The 16,823-nt window shown below is 38.1% G+C and overlaps 1 protein-coding gene across 2 annotated transcripts in view; it reads right to left on the bottom strand.

Annotated features, from left to right (window-relative positions):
* LOC141505448 (liver carboxylesterase 1-like) overlaps positions 1 to 16,823 on the bottom strand; it is a 68,453-nt gene that overhangs the window by 42,141 nt on the left and 9,489 nt on the right. For both annotated transcript variants that reach the window (XM_074211287.1, XM_074211286.1), the window contains exons 2-4: positions 11,932 to 12,139; positions 10,518 to 10,662; positions 2,571 to 2,704 (exon numbers count right to left, since the gene is read on the bottom strand). In XM_074211287.1, the coding sequence (XP_074067388.1) occupies positions 2,571 to 2,704; positions 10,518 to 10,662; positions 11,932 to 12,139 (487 nt within the window). The remainder of the gene's footprint in view (positions 1 to 2,570; positions 2,705 to 10,517; positions 10,663 to 11,931; positions 12,140 to 16,823) is intronic.

The raw sequence follows: 16,823 nt of genomic DNA, 5'->3' as shown, positions 1-16,823 counted from the left end.
TGATACTCAGTCTAGATGATCAACTTAGAAGAATTCAGGATTGTGAATATGATGCTACTAATTGGTCTGACATCAGAAATGTTGAACAAAAGCAAAAAAGCCACTAGTCCTATGGGGTTTGGTGTTTAATACTGCAGGTGGAGTGGCCTTTGAAGGAGTGGCCATCAGCATTAATTGAGTCAGGACTCCCTTAAAAATGCCTCACCTGGCAGGCCTGGAGCCTGGCTCATTGCAAAGGATTGTCCATATGGCCTCTGCCTGGAACAGACATCTGAATACATAAGGGATTATTTAATATATAATATATATCCTTTTATGTCCCTATATGCTCTTTTTAGTAAATTACTATAATCATGCTAGCTGCTTATTAATCAAGTATAAGAGTATGAATCATTGGATCTACCATCATCTAAATCCTTAACAGTCAACAAGTATTTAGTCTTGGCCTTTTTTTTAAGATTTGTGACTTTATGATTTCTTTTTCACAAGAAATTTTTTTTCACAAGAAATTTTTAAGGAAAAGAAATAGCATGACTAGTTATATCAGAAGGATGATCTTTGCCTTAAAATAAAGGTTTTAAAAAGAGATTCATTCTTCAGCTAGAGGTTTTTTTCAATCTAATCTTGGCTAAAGTTAAAACAAAAATTTATTACAAATCACCTTTTGAACATGTGGTATTCTAAAATAATTATCCAATTTATTTGTTTATACCATTCTTGAGCTTTTGGTTAGAACTTAATTTAATGTGGCAATCATTAATGAATCTGTGTTGTATTAGAATTGTGTTCTTATGAAAATATTCACACTGGTTTTTAGGATCATGGAGTATGGATTTTGTTCTCAATAGACCTGCTTTTTCCTCTTTACTGGGCCTCTATTAAATGTCCCTCTTTTTTTCCTTTTCTTAATCTTTTTCTGAGGCCTGTCTTTCTCAGGTTACAAGCTGTGCATCTCAAATGGTGGTCTCACAGTCAACAACCTTTGAAAGACACTGTCCCAGCAGAGCTGACAGGTAGGGCTAGATCTATCCCCCTTTCATTCCTGAAAAGGTTCCAGAAGAAAAGAATCATGCCCTAATTCCTGAAAGAATTCAGCATTCAAAAATTGAGTGGGGATATGTTAGAGAAGAACTATCTGCCTTGTTTTTTAATATTAAGAAAATTTTATTTGTGCTTCTCTGATATTTTCTGAGGGTTCCCATGGCAGCATGAACCTTAATCAGATGTAAATTCCTTCCTGTTATTCTATGTAACTTCATTGTTAAATGTAAATTCGATGAGACAAGAGCAACCTCAGCTCATCCCTTTACTCCCTCCCCAAGTTTCCTGCCTCCCAGTTTTCCAAAATGGATGCCTTACTTCAATCACATAGAAGGATGGGGGTCCCACTTTAACCCACTTTTCTCTGACTCCTGCACAGGAAGTGAGAAAGACTATAAAAGCTTGGACCTACTGGATTCTGAGCCTAGTCATCTCTTAAGGCTGCTTTCCTGTCTCTACCCTTCAGGCACTCTCACCTAAATCTTTGCTTTTCAGTCTATCTTCAAACAGGAAAAAGTTTAATTTGTGAACTTTGCACATCTCAGGAAAATCTGACCTTTTCCAACTCCAAGTCTAGTCAGTGAGTTTTTTACTTTCAAAGAATTCTTATCTTTATGGTGGCTCCACCCATTTTCCCATCAAAAAGAGAATTCACCACATTCCCTGACCTCAAGGATATTAGGCCTTCACATATGCCTGATTCTAGGAAAGCAAAGCAGTAAATACAAATATTCTCTGCTAGGGTGAGAATACTACATGCTTGGAGAGCCTCTTAAAGAAGCTGCCCTAGGAATCAAAGAACTTTAGAAGTGACATGTTGCAATGATGCTAGTAGGAAGAGAAGATTCACATTTCTTTTTTCCTTATCCTTTAAACCAGAAGAATGTTGTCTTCTCTTTATTTTATTTTATTTTCCACCCAGTTACATGCCAAACCAAGTTTCAACATTTATTTCCAAAACCCTAAGTTCTAATTTCTCTCTTCTCCCACCCCATTCTCCCTCACTGAGGGAAGCAAGGCTAAAAATACAGGTTAAAAATGTGTAGTCATGAAAAAAACACTACCAAAATAGTCATGTTGTAAAAGTAAATATAACCCTCCTCCCCCCCAAAAAAAGAAACTTCAAAAATTTTAAGTAAAAAAAAAAGGATGCTTCAATCTTTATTCAGATACTATCAGCTCTGTCTTTGGGCTGGATGGTATTCTTTATCATAAGTCCTTCAGGGTTCTCTTGGGTCACAACATTGCTGAGAAAAGGTAGGTCATTCACATTTGAAGATCCAGCAATATTGTTCTTACTTTGTATACAGTACATTTCCCTACACATATAAGTTTTTTTTACTGGAAGCTTCTCGTTCATTTTCTGTAACTGAACAGCATTTCCTCTCAATCACATACCAAAATTTGTTCAGCCATCCCCTAACCAAAGGGCATTCTCTCAATCTCCAGTTCCCTGTCACCAGAAAAGAGCTGAAATAAATATATATATCTTTTGTGTGTCAGTTGAATTTCCCAATTCCAGATCTTACCTAAAGAACCCAAGGATTCCCAGACGGTACTGAATAGACACCACTACAACATTTTCAAGGGCTGAGAGGGCCAGTCCATCATAGGTTGAAGCCTCACCCATAAGCAATCCACCTCCATGGATCCATACCATGACCTGAGGAATGAGAGAAAAAAAAAATTTGTCCTGGTCAAAGGAATTCAGTGTGGAAAGAAACTTTAGAAAGTGAATTTCTACATGACCTAGGTCATATGATCAGTATCCTCTGGGAAAGTGATAAGGTCTTCAATTCTCTCCACGTTGTATTGATAACATCTTCATCAAACTTAAAAGTCATAAAAACTGCATTCTGGAAGCTCACTCCAACCCAGTACCACTTTTCACAATGGAAATACCTTCCTGTCCCTGGGACCTCCCACTGATTGGCTTGGATTTCCTAGGACCTCTACTTTAAGGAGAAGGTCCACAGCAAACATGCCTTCATTCTCTCTACTTAACTCATTTTCATGGTCCTTTTTGTACCATGCTCCTCCTCACTGGCACCATTACTCCTTTCAGTTCCTTTTTAATGTATTGTCATCCTCCTTTGACATGTGAGCTTCTTGAGGGCAGGGACCATCTTTTTTTCTACTTGTATTTATATTCTCCACACTTAGAACAATGCCTAACTTATAGTGAACATAATACTCAATTGAAATTTTTGATTTTGTATAGTGGAAATGAGGAATTAGAAATCCTGCGTTATAGATCTGGCTCTACCACTATCTCCCTCTGTGAGTTGAAATAAATCACTTCCTTTCCAAAACTTCAAGTTATCTCTCTGTAAATTGAAGGATTTGGTCTAAATGATCCTTATGATCCCTACTAGCTCTGATATTTTCATCGTATGCTTCCTCTGATAGAGGTGGACCCAGAATGAGCAAGAAGAGAAAGGATGATTCAGGTACTATTAAAGGGAACCGTCATGTTCTCCCTTCAGTCTTTATTTACTTTATTCATTACAAATAGCTCTGTTTATTATGATAGTATACAGACTCTAAACTGCAACATGATTCCAATTAGTTCCTAATTAGTCAATTCAATCAGTCAATTAACTAGCATTTATGAAGTGCCTCTTAATGTGCCAATCACTGTACTAATCACTAGGAATACTAATTTTGTCATTATTATTGTTCAGTCATTTTAATCATGACTAACTCTTGCATGAACCCATTTGGGGGGTTTTCTTGCAAAGATACACAAGTGGTTTACTATTTCTTCAGCTTATTTTATAGATGAGATTTTATAGTTTATTTATATAGAGAGATGAGCAGTTTATTTTATAGATGAGGACACTGAAACAAATAGGGTTAAATGTCTTTCTCAGGGTCACTTAGCTAATAAGTGTCTGCAGCCAGATATGAACTTAGGTCTTCCTGACTCTAGTCCAGGCACTCTCTCCCCTGAGCCTCCTAGCTGCTCTAAGAATACAAAAGAAGAAGATGGCAACAAGAAGGGATTGAGTCTAAGGCACTCTCTGATAAAACTTGAAACTAAGGACTCTAACTAAACTTTCGAGAGACAGAACCCAAAAGGGGACCAAGTGAGGCAGTTCTACTACTCAAAGTAACCTGGAAAAGAGCAGAAAGGCTCTGCTCCCCGGGGTTGGAGGGGCGGCCCACCAGAGGGGTGGCCCGCCAGAGTGAAAGAACTTCAGCCTCCTGGAGGCAGCCCCAGGGCGCTGGGAGCTGCAGCTCACAGCAGTGGGGGAGTCTCCTGAGCTGCACCCCAGGGAGCACCGAGCACAAAGGGGGCCTTCTGCCAGAGTGAGCACGTGGAGCCCAGCCCTCAGGGCACACAGCAAGCAGCTTGGTCTTTCCACAGCCCAGATCAGGAAACAGAAGCAGGCAGAGCCAGTAAGCCTGAGCCACCAGGTTGGGAGCCCATTGAGCTGAGGGAGGGGAGTGAAGAGAGACTGCAGAGCTCTTTCCTCTGCCTCTGGAACAGGACTCTGGGGCTCTGACCACATTCAGATCCCAGTCTAGGCCCCTCCATAGAACAGCAGGGCACCACCCACCTCAGCCCCGTGGCAGAATGGGGCTCATATGGTCACTCACAGACCAGGAGGGAGGACAGAGCCTCACACACTGAGACCCTTGTGGGAGTGTCCCAAAAGCTCAGGAAGCACCCCAAAACCAGGCCCAGGCTGGGAAAATGAGCAAGCAGAGAAACAAGAGGAAGTCCATTGAGAAATATTTTGCATATAAGCCCAAGAAGGATCAAAATACTCAGTCTGAAGATGAGGAAGCACAAGCTCCTGCATCTAAAGACTCCAAGAAAAAACAGAAATTGGGTTCAGGCTATGACAGAGCTCAAAAAAGACTTTGAAAATCAAATGAAGGAGTTGGAAGAAAAACTAGGAAAAGAAAGGAGAGAGATGCAGGAAAAACATGAAAATGAAGTCAGTAGCTTAGTCAAGGAAATCCAAAAAAATGCTGAAGAAAATAGTATGCTAAAAACCAGCTTAGGTTAAATGGATAAAACAGTTCAAAAAGTTATCGAGGAGAAGAATGCCTTAAAAAAGCAAAATTGGCCAGATGGAAAAAGAGATAAGAAAACTCTCTGAGGAGAACAAATCCTTCAGACAAAATGAACAATTAGAAGAAATTGTGAAATATCTCATTGAAAAAGCAACTGATATGGAAAACAGACTTAGGAAAGATAATTTAAAAATTATTGGAATACCTGAAAGTCATGATCAGGAAAAAAGCCTTGACATCATTTTCAAAGAATTACTACAGGAAAATTGCCCTGATATTCTAGAAGCAGAGGGCAAAATAGAAATGGAAAGAATCTACCGATCCCCCTGAGAAAGAGATCCCAAAAAAACCAACCCCTAGGAATATTATAGCCAAGTTCCAGAACTCCCAAGTCAAAGAGAAAATATTACAAGCAGCCAGAAGGACACAGTTCAAATATCGTGGAGCTGCAGTCAGGATCACACAGGAATTAGCAGCAACTACATTGGAAGCTCGTAGGGCTTGGAATATAATATTCCGGAAGGCAAAAGAGCTTAGAATGCAGCCAAGAATGAACTACCCAGCAAGGCTGAATGTCCTCTTCCAGGGAAAAAAATGGACTTTCAATGAACCAGGGGAATTTCAAATGTTCCTGTTGGAATGTCCAGAGCTGAACAGAAGGTTTGATCTGCAGATACAGGACTCAGGTGAAGCATGGAGATTGGAGGAGAGGGGGAAAATATGAGGGACTTAATGACGATGAACTGCATGTATTCCTGCATAGAAAAATGACACTGATAATACTCATATGAACCTTCTCAGTTAATAGAGCAGGTAGAGGGAGCATTTATAGTTGAAACATAGGAGAAAGCTGAATTCGAAGATAAACTATGGTGTAAAAATGGAGTCAATGGAAAAAAAGGGAAATGTAATGGGAGAAAGGAAAAGAAGAGGGGGAATAGGCCAAGATATTTCATATAATAAGATTTTTTTTTATTACAATGAGCTATTGCAATGATATGGAAGGGGGGAGGCAAGGGGGGAATGAGGGAACCTTTGCTCTCATCAGAGATGGCTAGGAGAGGAAACAGCAAATATACTCAATGGGGTATAGGCATCTGGAATAAGAAGGAGGGGGGAGCAGGGAGAAGGGGGGGATGTGAATAAAGGAGGAGAGGATGGACCATGGGGGGAGAGTGGTCAGATATAACACATTTTCTTTTTTACTTCTTGCAAGGGGCTGGAATTGGAAGGCTTGTCCAGGACCATAGGGCCAGGTGGATTCTGGGCCTAAGGGGTGGTATGGGGGCTCAGGGCTTCTTGGCCCCAGGACCAGGGATCTGTCTGTTGTGGCACTCAGTGACCCTACAGCAGAGTCAGAGTGAAGGAGAGAGAAAATATAGTACATGGTAGTGGAGAAATAAGAAAGGAGGGAATTGGGATCAGCAATGGCAACGTTGGAAAAATATGGAAGTAACTTTTGCGATGGACTTATTAAGAATGTGATCCACCCATGACAGAGTTGTTGGTGTTGTAACAAAGACTGAAGCACAGCTTTTATTATTATTATTTGGGGGAGGGTGCAGGGCAAATGGGGCTGGGTGGCCCTCCTGTGGCCACATAGCAGGGTGGTCTTTGGGTGTCTGGACCCGGGTGCTCCTGGCTTAGGGGCTGGCGCTCTGTCTGCCACCCAGCCCCCCCTACTATTATTACTATTTTATTTTATTTTGGGTCTTTTTTTTCTTATTTTGGGTTTTTGCAGGGCAGTGGGGATCGGGTGGCTTGCATTGTCACACAGCTGGGTGATTGTTGGGTCTACGGGGCTGGATGTCGGCTCGGGTGCTCATGGCTCCAGGGCTGGTGCTTAGTCCATTGCGCCACCTGGCCATACCTAAAATTATTACTATTTTTTTTATTTTAATTTTTTCTCTCCCCTTTAATTTATGGCCCAAGCAAGTATATATTCATAGGGGGAGGGGTATTTTGTTTACTCTTAAACAAGAATATTTTATTAATGTAAAAAAAAATTTGTACAAAATGAGAATTAAAAAATTAAATTAAATTAAAAAAAAGAATATAAATACAAGTATAAATAAATCATTCCCTGTCTACAAGGACCTTACATTTGAATGAGGGAATATGTGTTCAAATACTAGACCTCTTGGTCTGTCAAAGTCGAGAGGGACTTCAAAAGACATTTGTATTAGGGTTTTTTCCAAGGAAAATGGAGTTAAGTGGCTTCTGAGTATAGCCTGAACCAGATTAAAACATAATTGGTAAATGTTTAACAAAATAATAAAAATATAATAAAACAGTGTTAATATGTGATTTCCTAAATCACCTTGCTCCTACACTTCCCTTTTCTTTGTACCTTGACATAGCTGATTTAAACATCAAAAAGAAAGAAATGACACATATCTAAATTCTCTTTCAATTCACCTGGTTGGGGCAACTAGGTGGTACAGTGGATAGAGCACTGGCCCTGGAGTCAGGAGTACCTAAATTCAAATTCAACCTCAGACACACAGCTAGGTAATTATTGAGTGTCTGAGACCGGATTTGAACCCAGGTACTCCTGACTCCAGGGCCAGTGCTTTATCCACTGCGCCACCTAGCCGCCCCTTCAAGAGACATTTAATGTAAATCTCACACCTAAATAGGAATCCCTTCTAGAGTATCTCTGATAGGGGGCATGGTTAGTATGAGTATCTATGAGTATGCTTATACATACACAACTCACTAGTCACCAATATTACTAAATACTGAATGTATTAATGAATATACAGACCCTAAGCAGAATACACAATTTAAATAATCAGTCCCATCAGGGTCTAGGTCACTTCTGAAAAATCCTAAGGCTCCACTTTGATCATGAGCCTCCCAGAACCTTCTTCAATAATGCTCTCACAAGCCAATAAAACTCTTTGGCTTCTGATGAGAATAACACTGGGAGAGAGTCCAATGTGTAAAACTTTTTCTTTAGTGGTTTTTTGCAAGTATATTTTATTGGGGAGAAGGTCCATTCCTTGAAAGATAAAACACTTCTAATCTAAAGATAAAACAGTCTAATTCCTCATTTCCACTATACCAAATCAAAAATTTCAATTGATTAAGCATGTTCACTATATGTTAGGCATTGTGCTAAGTGTGGAAAATATAAATACAAGTAGGAAAAAGGATGGGCCCCACCCTCAAAAAATTTTCACTGAAAGTAAAAATCAATCTGGTCTAGACTTTCATTATCCATTAACCAGTAGCTGGGAAAAAAAGAGAAGAGATAAATCAAAGGTACAGTCAGGGTAATATGTTGCTGTCAGAGATGCAGCACATGTCTGTGGTCTTCATAATATCCTTGGGACATTCATTCAGTTCTTGACTATTAGAGAGGGTGAATGTGTAACAGTGTAAACAAACAAATACTAACTTTAAAATAAGAAAACCTGAGCTTAAATGACAGCCATGTGTGATTTGAGCAAGTCTTATTATTCTTCCTCTTGGCCCCAGTTTTGTCTTCTGTAAAAATCAGGGAGTTAGACTAAATGTTCTCTTTAGTTCTAGATTCTACTATGACTAGAGACTGGATTCAATACACAAGAATATTGGGGATTTCTCATAAGACAGAATAGATCATATAGAACCTAGAGCAAAATAAATCTCTTCTCTCAACAGATATATAAGGAAGGTGGAAAGTAGATGGGAAAGGGAGAGGAACAAAAGTACTACTTCTTGGTGAGGAAAGGTAGAAAAAGTTCTGAGTGTAGTATGCAAAGGAATGAGAAATGGTGGCTATAACATCACTGGATACATCTAATCACAGAAAATTCAGGCAGAGAATTCAGGGATAAAAGATACTTCTGTGTGAATTCCAAGGCAAGAGAAAGATTTCAAGATGAAAAGTAGGGCATGGTGAGATTTCAAAACAGTAAAGGAACTCTTGAGAGCAGTCTCATTAAAAGTCTTTGTCAGTTCTTTTCCTTAATATCACCACTTAGAATCATTTAGCTTATGGCTCAGATTCCAGACTGCAAGGCCCCCAAAACTGAATATAGCCTGAACCAGATTAAAACATAATTGGTAAATGTTTAACAAAATAATAAAAATATAATAAAACAGTGTTAATATGTGATTTCCTAAATCACCTTGATCCTACACTTCCCTTTTCTTTGTACCTTGACATAGCTGATTTAAACATCAAAAAGAAAGAAATGACACATATCTAAATTCTCTTTTTAATTCACCTGGTTGGGGCAACTAGGTGGCACAGTGGATAGAGCACTGGCCCTGGAGTCAGGAGTACCTAAATTCAAATTCGACCTCAGACATTTAATAATTATCTAGCTGTGTGGCCTTGGGCAAACCACTTAGTCCCATTTGCCTTGCAAAACAGCAACCAAAAAAACCTTAATTCACCTGGCTGATTTGGCAAAGGACATATTAGTGGTGAGAGAAACTGATAAGTAACTAAATTTCCCCCATTTAAATCACCTGAACCACTAAGATTTAAGGTAGGGTAGGCATGACAGCTGAATTTATATATTTGAAAAGTTGTTATGGAGAAGAGGGATCGGGCTTGTTCTCTTCAGTGTTTAGGGTTACAGTAGCAACAGAACTAGACATTAATAGTGAAAGATTCCACTCTCCAAATCTAAGGAAGAAAAAGCTTCCTAACAAATAGAATTGTCCTGTTGTAAAATGACCTTGATTGACATTGAGTTCCCTCTTACTAAATGTCTTGAAACAGGATGGATGACTATTTGTCTAGTATATGGTAGAGAAGATTCTTTTGTAACTATGGGTTAGCTTAGATAATTTCTAAAGTCCTTCAAACTCAGAAAAAAATGTAACTAGATTAAATGAGAAAGACCTGTGTGATCAGCAAATTTATTATTCTGTGCTTGAGGATTGGTTATTTGTATGAGATATTTTGTTTAGCTAAATCAGACTTGGGGGGAGCATCGTCAGGACTTTCAAATTTCTGCTGGACCATTGCTGTTCAGTCCTAGAGAATAGAATTGATACAAAGCAATCTTGAAAGGAGGTAACTAGAGGAAGAACACTTGCTCTTATTAAGAGTGCACTGTGGGTGGCTAGGTGGTGTAGTTGGGCGGCTAGGTGGTGTAGTGGATAAAGCACCGGCCCTGGAGTTGGGAGTACCTGAGTTCAAATCCGGTCTCAGACACTTAATAATTACCTAGCTTTGTGGCCTTGGGCAAGCCACTTAACCCCATTTGCCTTGCAAAAAAAACCTAAAAAAAAAGAGTGCACTGTGTACCAAGTACTATGCTAATAGATGCAAAAGTAAATAAGTCATAGAGTTCAACCACTAGGGACAGGGGAGTCTATGAACCCATTGCCAACCTCTCTCTAGCAAAGGTTGTTTCTCTGTTGTTTTCTACTATAGATGGAAGAAGGAAACGTGACTTACCCACCAACTCCAAAGTTAAAATCAACTGCAGCCCTCTACTTCTTACCGGTAACTTGATCTTCATTGTCAGGTCAGATGGTGTATAAATATTTAGATACAAACAATCTTCAGAAGATGTCATTGAAAAGGTTTCATTTCGTAGGCAGAAAAGACTAGAGAGTTCTTTTGCCACAGCTATATCCTGGGGGCATCTGACCAATGAAATGTGAAAAACATGTCTTTTCAGCATCATCTTAGGAAAGTATATTTGAGGCCATAGTTTTAAACCTGTTTGAGTCCTTAGAAATCACCTAGTCAAAAAACTTGTATTTTAGAAGTGAAGAAACAGAACCTCAGAGAGGGAAAACATCTAGGAAATGATAACAAAGGAAATAAGATCCTCTGACTCTTCCATCCTGGTCACTGCCTTACCATTGCTGAAGGTTTGGCCAATTTCTTTCATTTTCTTTAGTTCCTAAATGACCCACTAATTTTCTGTTTGACTTTGGACTTACTCAACCTGAGTCTCAGTTTTCTCTCCTGTAAAAGAGACCGTTTAAAGTCCCTCTTTGGAGTCTATCTCAAACTTGTCTTGGGAACAACAGGGCAGTAAAAGGAAAATTTATATTGAGGTAGGGTCTATCAAATTCATTCTGCCTTGTCCCTGCAGACCTAGTCAAATGCAAAAAATCTGAGTCCTTCGGACTCAAAGGGAGTATGCTTGATCCTCACGCTCTGTACCCTCCCCATTCTGCCAAAATATCTTTTTGGTGTCCTAAATATTTGTTATAGCTATTATTCATCTTATAACAAGAAGTCAGTGCCTTATCTTATTTAAATACCAAGATTGTGGAGTAAGTAAGCACCTCATCCCTACTTCAGAAATGAGAAAGCAAAGTGGTTGTCATAGACCCAGAATTGCATAGCTCTTAAGTAGCAGTCAAAGCTAGAATCCTAATTATAATTCCATGGCTCTTTCCTTCAAACTGCTTGCTTTATATTCACTAGAATCACTAAAAGACCTAGAGTATTTGTTTTATGACTCAGAGTTCTGACATGAATGAGCAATGAAGGCAGAGAGCATTTGCTGTTCTGTTAGGTAATATGTGCTTATTTGTCAATAAGTATACAAAGCAACTACTGCAAGCAGTATTTATGTTTGACAGCTGCAACAGGTCCATTATTTATTAATTTTGGCTGAAATCACCAGAGTAAATGAATCACTTTTTAATTCAGGAGCAGCCCACTATGAGAACCTGAGAGGTTCTCAAAAAAGCCCTCTAACCTCTGACAGGGCATGAAAACAAAAAAGAAAACAAAAACAAAAAGAAAGGAATGTTTTCTAGGGTATTAGGGATAAAGTGAAGGATTGTCAAATAATTTGACTAGGAAACTAATCCAAGTGCAAGAACATGTTTCTTCATGTTCACCTCCATCTTTACTCTCCTTTCCCAAGAAGAAACTGAAGACTGATGACTTACAAGGGTGGGTATGTAGTCGTGTTCTTCACATACTCCCAGGGTTCAGGAGGCTGGGGTGGACTGAATCTCAAGGGTCCAAGAGGAGGTTTGGCAAAAGGAACACCCAAAAATAAATAGACAGGTATGTCAAATCCTTGCAGTCTCACTTGTTTGCCTTGGACTTTCCCATATTCGGTGTCCACTACTGGCATTGAAGGCTGCTGCTGCCCTGTGCCACAAAGAGAGAGAGAGCAAGTTAATTTTACTGATGAAGCAACAGAACCAAGTAGTATCATCACTGCACTAGGATTCAGAAGCCCTAGGCTCCTCTGCCCCACTCTGCTTACAGCGACTATCCTGGGTCTAAATTCTCAAATTTCTCACCTAAAAGCAAAAAGGAATAATAGAACCCTAATGGTTTGTTTTATATTTCAAAGGAGAAAATAGACATTAAAATGGTCAGATATAAGAGATAATAACAATAATAGCAAATAATATTCCTTTAAGACTTATCTGTTAACAAAATAATATTCACAGTCCTGCAAGGTGGGTAAATAGCATTATTCCAGTTTTACAGATGGAGAAACCTGGGCTCATAGAAGTCAAGTAATATGCTCAAATTCACACAGCAAATAAATATAAAGACTAACACCATCCCACAGGCCCTTGCAAGAAAATTAGCTAGATAGTAATATACATGTTACTTTATTCCTTCTATGTAAATCTGTTGCATTTATCCCTTTAGTGAACAAGCTTTTACAGAACATCTACTCTGGGCAATTCATTATGGCTGTTGTTGGTGGACACCAAATGAATTCAGCATTTAGGAATGCTGAATTATGTACTTCCAATTTAGAAGATTAGTCTATAATGTGGCATGGAAATAAGATGTTTGAAACTAGTTTTGTAGCCAGTTAACACTTTCAATGATACTAACACCAGACTAAATTGCTTCTGGGCAGTTGTAAATCAAACTAAATTCTACTTATACAACAGAAAAGAGGTCAAGGCTAATTCTGCTAGAGATCATCATGACTGCTATAAGTCTGATTTTTTCAAACAGATTCCCGAAAACATGGGTTTTATTTGTTCACAGATTACAAATCTCCCACGTCCCATTTGAATCTTAGTTATTAAGGTATGTTGAGAGGTGAAGAGACAAAGGCCACAGATGGCCCAGAGGATGGCTATGAAGGGTAATTGCAATTGTGATAAAGGAATGAAAATGGGGAGAACCAAGAGAAATCAATGTAATGGAAGCCAAGGGAGGAGAAACTGTCCAAGAGGAAGGGATTAATGGTTTCAAAGGTATAGATCTAATGTAGACTGAAGACTAAGAAAAGGCTATTGATTTACCAATTAAGACTGCAGAGAGTGATTTCAGTTTAAAGGTAGAATTGACAGCCAGATTAGAAAGAATTTTAAAGAAAGTAGGGGAGACAGAAGACACAAAAATCATGACAGAACTTTGATCCTGGTATCCAGAATTGGATATACACCACATGAACATAAAAGGGTGAGTGTGCCCCTATTTGGAAGGCCTTTATTGTAAAGAAATAAATGGGTGAGGTGCTTGAATAAGAATTAACATCTCCTAATTGAGGATGAAGTACATTAGTAATATACTTCATTATTGACTGAGCACCCAGGGCTCCAGAAGACCTGTCTTTATGAATACCACAATTGGATTCCCAAACAGCAGTTCCCCTTTATATCAGAACTCTGGTTTTTAAAAAAGACTAAATGGTCAATAAGCTCCTCCTGTCAAATAAATGAAATAAAGACAAATCAGAAAGATTATCTAACAATGGCCTAAGAAGTCTTTATCTGCAAAGAGTTTACTCTGAAAGGGAAAAGTTTGAGTTATGTCATATAGATAAGCTGTGTGTATTGATTGTCTGGAAATCATATCAGTCTGATATTTTGTGGATATGTAATAGAGACAAAACAAATATTGTATAATGGAAAAATGGATTTATTGCTCTCATGCAGTGTTTCAAAAGGCAGGTAACCAATCTTGCTACTTTCAAATAAATCAGAGTTGTCTGATATTCCATTAGTTTGTGATTTGACCTTAGGGTTTTCTTCAATCATGAGTCCCTAGCAGGCTGCCCCCAACTTTAAGCAATTTATGGGTCATGAAATTCTCTAAACTATAGTTCATGAATGAATCCCTAAGAAGTTTTGTTATTACTCATCAGTCAAAAGATTAGTCAAAAGTAAAGACTTTTAATTAAACAACAGTAATAAAAGAATTGAAAAATATGTCCTCCATAAACATGGAAGCCATTCTCACATAAATGCACATCCTTTTCATGAAAAAAATAGATATACTAAGAGATCATGCAGAAGGAATGCATGTGGCCAGGGCATGGAGAGGCAACTTATGGTTCTAATGCTATAACTCTACTGATGCCTCTGGTGATATTATTCCACAACTGCTGGACCAATAATTGCCATGGGGGAAAAATCTTTTTTGTTGCTAATTGAAGACCATTTATACAAATGAAGACATTTATACAAATATCTTTAGGGTCCTCTGATGTTTATTATTTCCTAGGGATGCTGGACTTAAGAGATTTATCCATTACAAGAAGTGTCACAGCTCTGTCAATGAACTCTTTTTTTTTTGTTTTGTCAGTGAGTTCTTTTAGCCATCTTGACCTTCCACTATAACTGTAAAAGCTAGTAAACCTCTCCACTTCAAGGAAGGACTTCAGTTCTCTTCAGTCATCGGTTTTAGACCATGGCCATAAAACTCTTTGCTAGGTTGTTCACAGAAGTTAAGTAGTCTGAGATCAAGTTGTCAATTTTTCAACTCTTCTATCTTCACTCATTCCCATAATTTCCATAATTCAATTTGCATCTGACCAAAGAAGATGCCAATTTTAGAGTTTCTTTCTTATCATATTCCCTTGACTGGAACAAATTTTTCTAGAATTTGCTTTCCTCAAGATGAAAAGAATCTGAGTGAAATTCTAGTGAAGAAACTGCTTTATACCTTTCTCTATCATACTCCTCTAGTTTATGCAAATACCATATGCACAGCTGTTTGGAGAAGGATAAAAAAAACTGGAAATTTCTATCCTACTTCCCCTAACTTAGTCTTTTAATATATGCACATTAAGGATAGTAATTCTCAAATGTTACTTTCCATTAAAGCCCCCATTCAAGGGTGATTTTATCTGGAAATCAGACCAACATGGTGAGAGATGTTATCTTCTCTAATATTTTTGTTTGTTGTTGTTGTTGAAGTTCAGGAGATAACTTAGACACAGAAGTAAACTTTATAATTTGTTTCTAAAATCATCTAAAGGAAGTTTTACTTTCTAAAGTTATTGTATTCTTTTTTGGTGTTACTTTTATTTTATTTATTACCTAAAAGTTATTTTCAAAATTGTTACCATATTAAAACGTTATTTATACCTGAGTGACCCTTTAATTTGAATGAGTCCAAAGTCAAGGTAGATCAATAACAAATGATGAGGTTATTCCTAGTTGAAACTTAGTGTGTTTGGTATACTGGTTCTCATTCACATCCTACTGGGACACTATCTCAAAGTCATTGGTGCACTACCTCATGGCAAACTGACATCTACTCTCTCCAGACTTTTAAAGGAAGTCAAATACATCTTCATAGTCATCAATATTGATACCAGTTTTGGATTTACTGATATTAATTTCCACCAATGAGGTCCTCAAGTAGAAGTTTCTCTAATAGGGGATGGATGGATTTTTGTCCCAGGAAAATATTTAAGGGGAAAATTTTCATCCTTTTAAAGGTCATTGTAATCCTTAGGACTCTTCTCCATTTGTGGTCTTTTCATATATGAAATCACCCCTGGATCACCAAGCCCAGAGTCCCATCATTGTGGTGCTTTTACTGATTCTGTCTACTAATCTATGTGGAATTAAATGAGAAATTCTCTGCAAGATAGATATAATAACTGTATCCATGATTAGACTGCTCTTGGCACCATCATACCCCCCTCCCATTCCTTGAACAACAGTTATCTCATCAGAAATTGATTTTTCCCCAAAAAATGCTGTGTGTGATTTGGTTCAGCAGATCATAAGCTTTCTATTATCCAAGCAGTTCAATACTGCAACCACAGCTTGAGCACTGGGCTGAGCAAAACATTAAGTATTCTCACACTGCTCCATTATGTCATTTGCTACCCTTCCCATTTCCTGGAAAACTAGAGGTACTTATTACATGGAGGCAGTCTACTGGTTTAGCAGTTGGCCTCTTTATGACATCAACTTTTATCAGTCAGCTACAAGGTGAAAAGAATAGAAAGAAAGGCAAGGAAACAGTATAGATGGCAGAACTTAGGATTTAGCCAATGTCCTTATTTGCCCTCTCAAAACAGAATGAAAAGCTGGAAATACTCCTTTTTTGAGATACTATTCCAGGAAATAGTAGAATAATAGAATTCAATCACTTAGGAGACCTGGAATTCTAAGACCAGTGTGAATGTAATCTTGATAGATAGTGAATGAAAAATCATTGCCCTAGGTATACATTCATGCTTTCATAAATCTGGCCTACTATTTCAAGTTAAAATCCCTTGGAGATGTATTTGACCCCAGTTTTGAGGACTTTAGGGAATAAGAGTGCAGTGGAAACAAGAAATGGAGATGAGTATAAAACTAACCTAGATTCTAAGGGATTTCAGTATTCATAGACGCAACTATGAATTCTTTGGATCTTTGGTTATAACTGATATGATTTCTTTTCTTCTATTATTCTTTTTTAAAATGACTTAGTCTTAATGTTTTTTCCACTAATTACATGCAAAAATAATTTTTAACAGTAATTTTTATTAAATTTTGAGGTCCAAACCTTCCTAGTCTTCCACTCCCATCCTCCCCCGGCATTGAGAAGGCAAACAATTTGATATAGATTAGAC

Source organism: Macrotis lagotis, chromosome 1 (assembly GCF_037893015.1).
Source record: "Macrotis lagotis isolate mMagLag1 chromosome 1, bilby.v1.9.chrom.fasta, whole genome shotgun sequence".
Lineage (NCBI taxonomy): Eukaryota > Metazoa > Chordata > Mammalia > Peramelemorphia > Peramelidae > Macrotis > Macrotis lagotis.
The sequence above is the reverse complement of the archived record's forward strand: the minus strand, read 5'-3'. Positions and strand labels throughout refer to the sequence as shown.